Raw genomic sequence first — 10338 nt, forward strand, 5'->3', positions numbered from 1 at the left:
CAGCAGTAAGGAAAGGTTATTTCAGTGACAGTGAGCTTTGATAACAGCACTAAGTCTCATACATAGAATACAGTTTAAAATCTGGTTTACAAGCAGCAATTTTATGAGATAAGCAACAAGTTTGATCTAATAACAGGTGAAAGTGAGTTTTGGTAACTGGATTCCCAGGCTGAGCAAGTCTTTTTTTTTCATTATTTTTCAGAGGCAGTATAACTACATTTACAGAATTTTCTACATTCTCCTGTTGCACAATTTTGATGAGGCTCTACTGGGATTACAGCACTACACACATCCAATTGTATTTATGATTTTGCTTCAGGGACTTTAAAATAACTTGGATCAAACACCAGCCACGGTGATAGCTCCAGTGTCTCAGTAGAAAACAAAAATGTCACAGGATATTCCGGGTCTCAATAGGACTGTTAGGTATATCACATACAGTCTGTCACATAATACTATATGTTACAGTAAAGCATCAAACTGGAAAGTATTTTCAACTAATAATTTCCAATTTTAAGTACACAATGTATGTGAGTTAGTGTAAATAGATTGTGTTTTTGCACAGAGCAGTGTGTTACAGATGAGTTGTGTGTTTCAAAGAGACAGAAAAAATGTTTAAGAAATCAATAAATATTTTAAGAGACCAGGAGCTGTGGCAGGGATGGGTGAGCTGAAAGAGAGCTGGACTGCTGAGAGACGGAAAGATAATTTAATAGAAGGACAGAGCAAATGTGTGGGAGGAGAGACAGAAAACCTGGAGGGATTGGGAGATGAGTGAATGGTGGACTAATCTGGACTAAAAGTGATGGAGAGAAGGAGCAACATTAATTTGATAAGATGAATGAATGGACAAATGTATGTAATGTGGAATGTTAAAAAATGAAACCTGGACTGCCTTGTGACAAATACAAAGTGTTTGTCTGTGTAGTTATATAGAATGAAATGTTTTAGAAAAAACAAGTTTTAGACTGAAGATGCCTGAAGAGGTAAACAGAGAAATAAAGTCACTAGAATGGAAAACAAACGCGCAATATCTTTAACAATTGCATGCACAGATAAGCTCGGTCTCCAGTCACTGATTTGTATGAGGCAGTGGTGAAACTGAACAGGGACCACCTCTCCAGTGCGCAGGCTACAGGTTTATTGTTGCCCTAATTTCACACTAGAGCAGCCCTTCAGCTAAGCAGAATAGCATTTAGCCCAACAAGAGGGGTGTTTGATGGCGCTGAAGATGACCAGGGAGTGGGAACCAGGAGGGCTCTTGCTGGGAAACTGGGCGATTCAGAGGTGCTTTTAGAAACACTAGAGCTGACCAGAGGGGCAGTTGTGTGTGTCACTCAGATCCCCCACTGGTGTTGCACTTAGTGAGGTATTTAAACTGTGTAACTGAAGCACAAATGCATTGGAAAGAAAACAAGAAAGCCTCTCAGCAGTTCTGGCTGCAACTCATTTCACACTCTTCCTCTAGTTGTATGAAGCTAGTATACTAGCCAAGGAAGAGGAGAGTGTCTGGCAGGTAATCATTGTAAAAAAAGACAGAAATTGTGTGCTCATCCAATTTATTAGACAATGCTACGTTTCAACCAGCAGGGTCTGCGTCAGGCAAATAATGGGAGATAATCATCGTCATTAACACACCTAATAATACAATTTGTCCTGCTGGTTAAATGGAAACATTATTATTTCAATTAATGGTTGTATTTGCTGAATTATTTCAGATAAATATTGTGTATTCAATTTTAGGTGCAGTCTCACCCTAAGCTACTTGCTCAGCTGCCTTATGTGCCAGATGACGCTGAGCTCGCTGCTATGCAGATTGTCCACTATATGTGTTATATTTACACCACAGTTTCCACAGTAATTTAATACTGGCAGCTACTGGCAGTGTTTGAAAACCAAAGTTTAAATTGACTGAAAATAGTCAGATATGAGCTGAAATTCTCTAAAATAATTTCTACTGTAGTTCAGCTCAAACTTCTAATGGTCAAAATGACATGATGGGTATAATGTCATAATGGCTCGAACAGCAAACATCTTTTAAAAAACAAAACAAAAGGACTACTCTGGTCCATGTGACTCAACTGTTCCCTTATTTTTACCAACTATTCTTTTGCCTGTAAATGTGATCTTTTAACTCTTTTATGTTTTCTTTAATCATTCAGAAAATCGTTGTGTTTTGAGGCTTAGTAGGTGAAAATCCAGGCTCTATGCATATTGCAGTCTAATTGAGCAGTAAGGTGTTTCTCATGCTAATGTAAAATTTAGGATTTTCAGACTTTTTCAAGGCCCTGCATATTTATTAGCCCTATTCCACACACTAGAATTCAGCCGTACGTTTCTTCTCTCATAGTGCATTTGAGCCTTTCACTATAATTCCCTTGCCTACTAACAATGATAAATGGAGTCAAGATTTCTGGCACAGCTTCACCCACTGTCAAGATGCACTACTAAGATTAGTACTAATGTGTGTTTAAAGATTTCTAACATTAATTGTGCAGGTTTGGCACTAGGCTGAGAATCTAAAAACAGCACCGATCAAACCAGCAGGAAATACTGAACAATTGCCCAAAACGGTGCTTTAAGCATTTTGTAATATTTGTATTTTCTCGGCTTAATTTGGAAACAGTGGACACTATGTCCTTTAGAGTGCCAATGTCCAGGTGTGTGGGTGCTCAGTTCTAACAGATCCAGATGTGATCTGTATTTAAAGCTGACAGTTCACAGCTCCTCAGCTTCTCACAACATCAAACACCACAACTTATAATCTTCTATACTCTGACAAAACTGAGGTGTTGCTTTTGATTCTTGCACCTCACAATTGCCCCTGGATCCATTTCAAATCGATATCAGAGGTCAGTTTGGTGCTTTTTCCTGATAATAGACTTTTGGTATAATCTTTTACCCAAAGCTCATCCTCTGACTAACTCTCGCAAATCAACATAAACATGTCCCAGATATTTTCAACATAATTTGTAGCACATAATTAAATGTGCTTTCTGAGGTATTTGACTCAAATCTTGAATCCTCGTGTATCTCTCAACTGAGAAGGCATGACTCATCTCCACTAGTGCAAATTGCTGTAGCTTATTTTTATGCCCTTACATTCATAGCTTGGCAGTTTCAGAGTTATTCCACGGATTTATTGATAACTTCTTTCAGCTGTCTGAGCCTAACCGCTAGCTACAACTCTAACCTTTTAATCCAACAGCAGCCTGAGCTCAGCTCCAGGTACTAATGCAAGGGGTTTTGGCAGATTCAGTTTAAAAGATGAGTGACAGGGCATTTGCTGTTAGGGGCCCTATGGCTTTGTACAGCTTAGACTCTAAGTCAATGCCATCCTTCTAAATCACCTCTCGAACACCGCCTTCACAAATAAAGTCTTTTTACAAATGACTTGAACTCTCTTGTTTTCTTTTGCCTTATTAAAAACAAAGATACTTACACAACCTGAGCAGAAAGGAGAGAGAGGAAGGACACCAGTAGAAGGTACCACAGAGGAATAAGCAAACGTGCATGAGCAGACCAAACGGCAGGCAGGCAGACAAAGAGATGGATGAGTGGATGGAGGATTGTTGAGGAGATGAATAGAAAGTCCTGAATGCTGCTGCAGCAGGCTGTGCTGACGTGAGGAGTGTTCCCAAACACAGTTAGCTTTGACTGCAGACCCGTTGCATTACCATACACACACACACACACACACACACACACACACACAGTTGTTTCGATTTCTCATTGGGACTTTATACTGACTTACATTCATTTGCTGGAGACTTACCCAAATTGCAACCATAACCACTACTTGCCTCTCCATAACCTTTAAACAAGCTGTCACCCTAAAATTCAATGATTTACATCTGGTCTCAACCAGTAAGGTCGAGCCCCCACAGGTTTCAGTCCTCAGAATGTGAGTAATACCAGGTGTACACACACCACAGACACACAGTGCCGAAAGAGAAAAGCTGCTTGCCGCACAGCTGAATAGAATGAGGACAGAATCACCGGGTCTGGTCCTGAAGAGGTCATGGTGTACTTCAGCACCATTTGTAAATGTGCTACAGTAAGGTGTGTGTGAGACAGAGTGTGTGTGCAGGTGTGGCTGGCATGTGTTTGCTACAGGTCTGTGTGAGCATACAGAGTGTTTCATTTTTCTGTGAATATATATTTTTTATGTGTGATTGAACATTCTACAGGTGTGTTTACTGTGAACGCGTCAAGCCATGCATGATCATGCACCAAGGTGCTTTGTGTAATAGTGTGCACTTCAGCGAGCAGGTGTGTGCTCCCTTGCATACCCCACACCTCGGCCCTCGCCTCTCCTTGTCTCTCCCCTCTTCTCTCCAGGCTGCGCTTCCTCGCGGAGCAAGGTGCGTACCATTGGATCAGTAGCTGCTGCCTGCCACACTGTCCAATCGCATCTAGCGAGAGGAGAGGAGAGAAAGAGAGACAGGGAGACGGAGAGAGAGGCAACGAGAGAGATGGGGGAGGGAGGAGACAGAAAGGAAGAGAGGGAGGTTGATCATTTGAACGTCCTGGGCCCTGTATTCCTCGTAGAAACACTTACATTTCCACTTTATCCAAAACGTCATTTTTTCATTTGCACTTTTTTTCGGACCGAAGGCTTGAGTGCATTGTTTCTTTTTTTGGGTTATTCCCACCCAGGAGACGTGCCACCACCAGCAGCAGCAGTAGCAGCAGAGGAATATCTCTCAATATCCCATCCCGGGCACGTCGGAGAAGCTGCAGCAGCGAAAACACGAGGTGAATATTGCGGTGGACGGGAACAGGGACATGGACCGTGGGCTTTCACACATCTCACCCGGGCTGGGTACGGCATATCCAGAATTATGTCATCTGAGCATTTTTACTGCAGCGGGGATGCAGGTTGAGGCTTTTCATGTGAGTGTGTGTGTTTATGTGTGTGTATTTTGCCGTAGTCAGCTACAGTGCCGATAGAGATTTAGACGGGATATTCTACCTCACACGCAAGCATTTACATTTCTACATTTGCTCTTATCTTTTATTTTGCCACCGTCCTCTTCTTTGCTAGTATTTATGGGAAACCAGAGCGGTTTAAAATATCTCTATTTTATAAAAATATCCAAGGGGGGTGGGGGGGTGTCGGCAGTCGGGTTCGCCTTGATAAATGGAGCGTTATTCATCAGCGTGTGTGGTCACCACTGGAATGTTAACTAGCACCTTGGACAGCAGATAATGGAAGAGCGAGAGTACAGATCATTTTACACTCCACTTATTAAAGTGGATGTGTGTGCGTGTGCGCGCGCGCGACCATATGGAAATCAACGTGGCTGTCTCTGTGCATGTGTGCGTATGTGTTTATTTGTTAATATTCTGCCCCAAGGCCCCTCAGAGAGAGAGAGAGAGAGAGAGAGAGATGTGTGTGTGTGTGTGTGCGCGTACATCTGAGAAGGTGTATGTCTGTCATTAAGAGATATACCTAATGAAGGTGTGTGTGTGTGTGTATGCATCTGCGGGTGGGAGAGACGGAGAGAGAGAATAAAACGTGTGTGTGCGCGTGTATGTGAGTCACAGGCCTCCTACCTTATGCTATATGCGGGTGAGGAGCCCCATGGTGTATTCAGGGTTTAATTAAGCATGTGGCATGCTCTCCATCCCCCATCCAGCCTCCCACCCAACCTCAACCAGGTCCTGTGATCTGGTGGTGAGGATGTGACATACAGTATGTTACAGCTCATACCAGACACACACACGCACACACACACCTGTGTGACACAGCACTTAGTCTGATACCAAGTTAAGCTGAGCAGACAACATCTCATTTGCCCAATCTATCGCTCTCATGGCTATTTTCAACATGAACATCAGCGAGGTAGCACAGCCCATCCTGATGCCATGTGTATGCTTCTCGCGTGTGTGATGGTTTAAGTTATTTCACACTGTGATTATTCTAATGAAGACTAATTATACCCTTTCCTCTTTCTTTCCATCTCTCTGCATGTCTTTCTCTTTTCCAGGAGGCAGTTTGGGCTTGTTATGGGGGTGACTGGAAGGAGAGAGTGACAGAGGAACAGTGATGCTACTGTTTACATAACAAGAGACTCTCACACATGTACACACGCATACATACACACACATATGCTCAAATCGCTGGTCCAGGACGTACACGCTTCCTTAAACACTTCCACACATATATACAGACACATATTCAATGCACTCATTGGCTGAGTCACCACACACTGCAAGGCACACAATCACTGACTCACACACAGGAACGCACATGACAGACTGACAAATACACTAGTGGAAACAGTTGTTTATAAGAGTCAGGACTGTGTGTTGTTAGTGCTATGGTCCAAGCTAAGCAGCAGCTGTGTGTCGGTGTTGGATACCTCTGAAGGGTCAACACAACCATAATCTTCACTCTTCCCCAGTCCCTCCCTCTTGCACCCCCATCCCATATTGCCATCTTCCCCTAAACATACCATCATGTCTGATCTGACCATCAGGAGATCTCCCTCTCCCTCATCTCCTCTCTCATTCCTTTCCTCGCCTCTTGGCTTCTGTTACCTCCTCCTTTCCCTCTGCTTCTCCCTTTCTCTCTATCCGGGCTCCTCATTGGCGCAGCAGACTGTACCTGTCGTCTCCACGGCGCAGGGCCGTATCCGTGGCATCCTAACCCCGCTGCCCTCAGACCTCCTGGGACCTGTCATCCAGTACCTGGGAGTACCATACGCAAGGCCTCCAACAGGGGACAGACGATTTCAGCCCCCAGAGCCACCTTTACCCTGGCCAGGAATACGAAATGTGACACAGTTTGCTCCCGTCTGCCCACAGTCGCTGGATGAGAGGAGCATGCTTGGAGATATGATGCCGTCCTGGCTCACAGCTAACCTGGATATAGCAGCGACATACCTCACTCACCAGAGCGAGGATTGTCTCTACCTCAATATCTATGTGCCCACTGAGGAAGGTGAGTAAACATATGTGCCCTGACTCTCTCAAGGGCAGGAGTAAATAAACATGCATGGTAACATGTAGGATTTTACATTTATGTTCATTTGGACTTAAGGTGACAACAAAGTGCCACTGGCTAACCAAAGCTGTACCATGGGGGTGATTTGTCTGTGACAAATAAATGAAACATGAAATTGTCTTGTCAGGGCACAGACATACTCTTGTTAAATAAGTAAATAAAAGTTTTTGTTAAAGAGTCAGGGATCCCCATCCACCTTTCCCTTGCAGACACTGTGCATGCCACTGGTTGAGCCAGCTCTTAATATGCAGACACCTGCATCAATCACCAGGGGGTTTATGCCTTTGCTTGTAGAGGAAAGTTGGAAGACACGGACTCACTCATGCATACATATTGGTCTATACACATGCATGTGACCCTGCACATACGCACAAACACACACATATACACAGCTGCAGACACAAATACTCCCATAGTCTCAATTTATATCCACCTGCTGAGAAATGAAGGTAGAGTGATATGAAGCATAGGGAGGCACAGATTGTGTAAGTGGCCTATTGTCTCTGTCTGTCTATCTATCTATCTATCTATCTATCTGTCTATCTATCTATCTATCTATCTATCTTTCTGTCTAACACCGCCTTTCTTTCTCTTTCCCAGACATCCATGAAGAGGGCGGTCAGCGGCCAGTGATGGTCTATGTACATGGTGGCTCATATACAGAAGGCACCGGTAACATGATGGATGGCAGCGTGCTTGCAAGCTATGGCAACGTCATTGTTATAACCCTCAACTACCGCCTCGGAGTGTTGGGTAAAATAGCATATCTTCTATATCTAATATATCTTCCATATGTGGGTAATTTGCTCAAAACTCATGCACTTTATGCTAATATGAGTGTATAGTACTGATGTAGCTATATTTCAAAATCAACCTCTAATCTTGATCCTCTTAGCTTCACTGTCTGGTTTCTATAGTCCAATCATTTTTACTACATTAATTTATTCTGACAGTGGACATGAGTGATTCATTATAAACGTACAGCACCTGTATCTCAGCAGAGAACAATCAGTTAATATTGCCCTGTGGAACTTTAGGATTGACCTTTTACTGCCAATCATTTAATGAGAGAACCCCAAACATGGGCAGCTACAAAGCAGTGTAAAGTAAAACAGCCTATGTTTAAAATGGCAGTTGTGCTTCAGCAGTATGCTCGACCCTTTGAGCAAGAACACTAGCAGTGCAATTACTGCTGTGGTGCTCTGGGAATGATAATATCAGTGCGGTATCATATGCCTACTGTATAGTAATTTACTTAATGAAGGGAGCTGGACTAAAGGGTGATGAGTGGATAATAATTTAAAAAGCACTGTGCTCATTTTATTTGGATTTAAGTTGGGCATTTAGCTGTTTAAAAGGGAATGTAATATATGGATCAGACAGAATATTACTGAGGAAGTGGTACGGGATGAAGTAAAGTCTAAGCATGGCCCGTCTTTAAATCTGGAGAGAAATCTGGGCAAAACTTCAACTATGGTTAACACTCAAGCTCTAGCAATATGCCATATAACACAAGTCATTTTACCTGCAAAACTTTAGTGTAACTCTCACCATTAAAATCCAAAATAATGTTTTCATATACAGCCACAGTTGTTATTTAATGCATCTTAATTTTGCTATGAGTTGTCAGGCTTTTATTGGATGATTTATTGTGTATTTACTAGTAAAGAGCCATAAATTATTAGAGCATGTACGCTTTATAAATGTAAACTCTTCTGACTAAAATGTTTTATATAATGTAGTCGTTACTCACTTTGAATGTTACAGTTTATGGTTCCAGTGTCTCTTGGAGGATGTTACTTTTTTATGACATAAAATGAGATTTTTTTTCATATCTCCACACAACAGTTTATTTTTGTGTTCAAATCTATATTATATTCACCATCTGGATTGTTAAATCCTTCAACGAGCTATAAAATGTGAAATCATTATCTAGTGCACCTTTTGTTCTCTTTTGTTTTTGAGTGAAAACATGTTGAGTATGGGCGTCCCTAGTGGAAATAAACTCGCTGAAGCCAGTTTGTTTTCACTACTAGCATCGACTCAAATCTGATCCTTTTTACCTCCATGACTTTCTGACTCATTGCTCTCTGAACGGGGAAATTCAGATTCCCTGTGGTGTTTCCAATTTTAGACAGCTATGCAAAGCTCACAGACTGAATAAATAGAATAGCTTAGAATCCTGGCCTTTAAGTTTCTTATGGCAGCAACTATAAAAAAAACTAAGCTAACTGCGAAGCCTGGACGAGACCACAGTAAGGTTAAAAACATACTCTGAAGGGATAATTTACTGCATTACACTGTGGACACGAATAGCTTGTGTGAGCACAAAATGCCTTTATATAGACGGCAGCAAGTCAAAGGTTAAAATGTATAGAGGTTAGATATAGGACATCAAAATTTCACATATTATAAGAAAAAGAAAAGGAAGAACTCTTAGGACATTTGGCTGCTCTTGTTCTTTTAAGTATTTGTTTTCTAGATTTAGCACATTGTATAGATTCTGTGTACAGACAAAGCCCGTTACTATGGTAAGGACCTTGAGTCTGCTAATAAAGGATGATGATGATGATGATGATCTTTCTCTGCTGGAAGGGAGGCCACTTCTGGTTCTCCTTTAATCAGATGGAGACTGTTTTTTTCAAAGGGACTCAAGTAAAGTTGAACAATGTTCAACAACAACAAAAAAAAAGGATTAGAGTTTATGAGATGCATGCTTTGCTGTTGTTATTTTGAGAAGCTTACAGAGCTTTCATTGGACAGTAATTTTATAAGATGGCACAAATCCGCATCTGCTTGGTGGGTGAAACAAAAATCTGTTTAATTCTGACCTTGGGGAAAAGCTAGTTGCCAGACCTCTAGTCACCATACTGAGCCAAACAAAGCCAATTCTACATGCTTCATTTTGTCTTCATCTCCATGCTCTGCGTTTACTCCACCTCCAATATGATCATCGTCATCCATCATCACAAGTAGCAGCGTTCCTCTTCGCCTTCCTTCATCATCATAAGTTGGATGCATGAGGTGAGCCCATGTATGCACAACCATGTACAGTTATACACATAGTAACAGCTGGAACTGGAGCATGTTTCTATGGAAATGTAAAGAACAGAAAAATGAACTGAATGATTGACCCATCTCTTCAGTGTAAAAGCACATTACACCATGCACGCAGAGGCTGAAACTGTTATCACGATCAAAATAATGTCATATTCTTATAATTTCCTTTTTGCATGAGAGAAATTTTAGACAAAATGTTCAACAACATTGCCTTTTTTGCTCATTATACTCTCATGTGTTCAGGGCCAGATTGCAGTTCAGAGAAA

At 41.8% G+C, this 10338-nt stretch overlaps 1 protein-coding gene across 3 annotated transcripts in view; it reads left to right on the plus strand.

The window, feature by feature from the left end:
* The first annotated feature begins 4394 nt into the window (after positions 1–4394).
* Positions 4395–10338, plus strand: part of LOC109964390 (neuroligin-4, X-linked-like) — a 17664-nt gene continuing 11720 nt past the window's right edge. Inside the window, exons 1-3 of one of the 3 annotated variants that reach the window (XM_020607679.1) lie at positions 4395–4896; positions 5994–6949; positions 7613–7765. In XM_020607679.1, coding sequence (XP_020463335.1) covers positions 6466–6949; positions 7613–7765 — 637 coding nt within the window. In that variant the 5' untranslated portion in view covers positions 4395–4896; positions 5994–6465. The remainder of the gene's footprint in view (positions 4897–5993; positions 6950–7612; positions 7766–10338) is intronic. The other 2 variants (XM_020607680.1, XM_020607681.1) reach the window with 2 other exon arrangements.

Source organism: Monopterus albus, unplaced genomic scaffold (genome assembly GCF_001952655.1).
Source record: "Monopterus albus unplaced genomic scaffold, M_albus_1.0 scaffold88.1, whole genome shotgun sequence".
In the NCBI taxonomy this organism is placed as follows: Eukaryota; Metazoa; Chordata; class Actinopteri; order Synbranchiformes; family Synbranchidae; genus Monopterus; species Monopterus albus.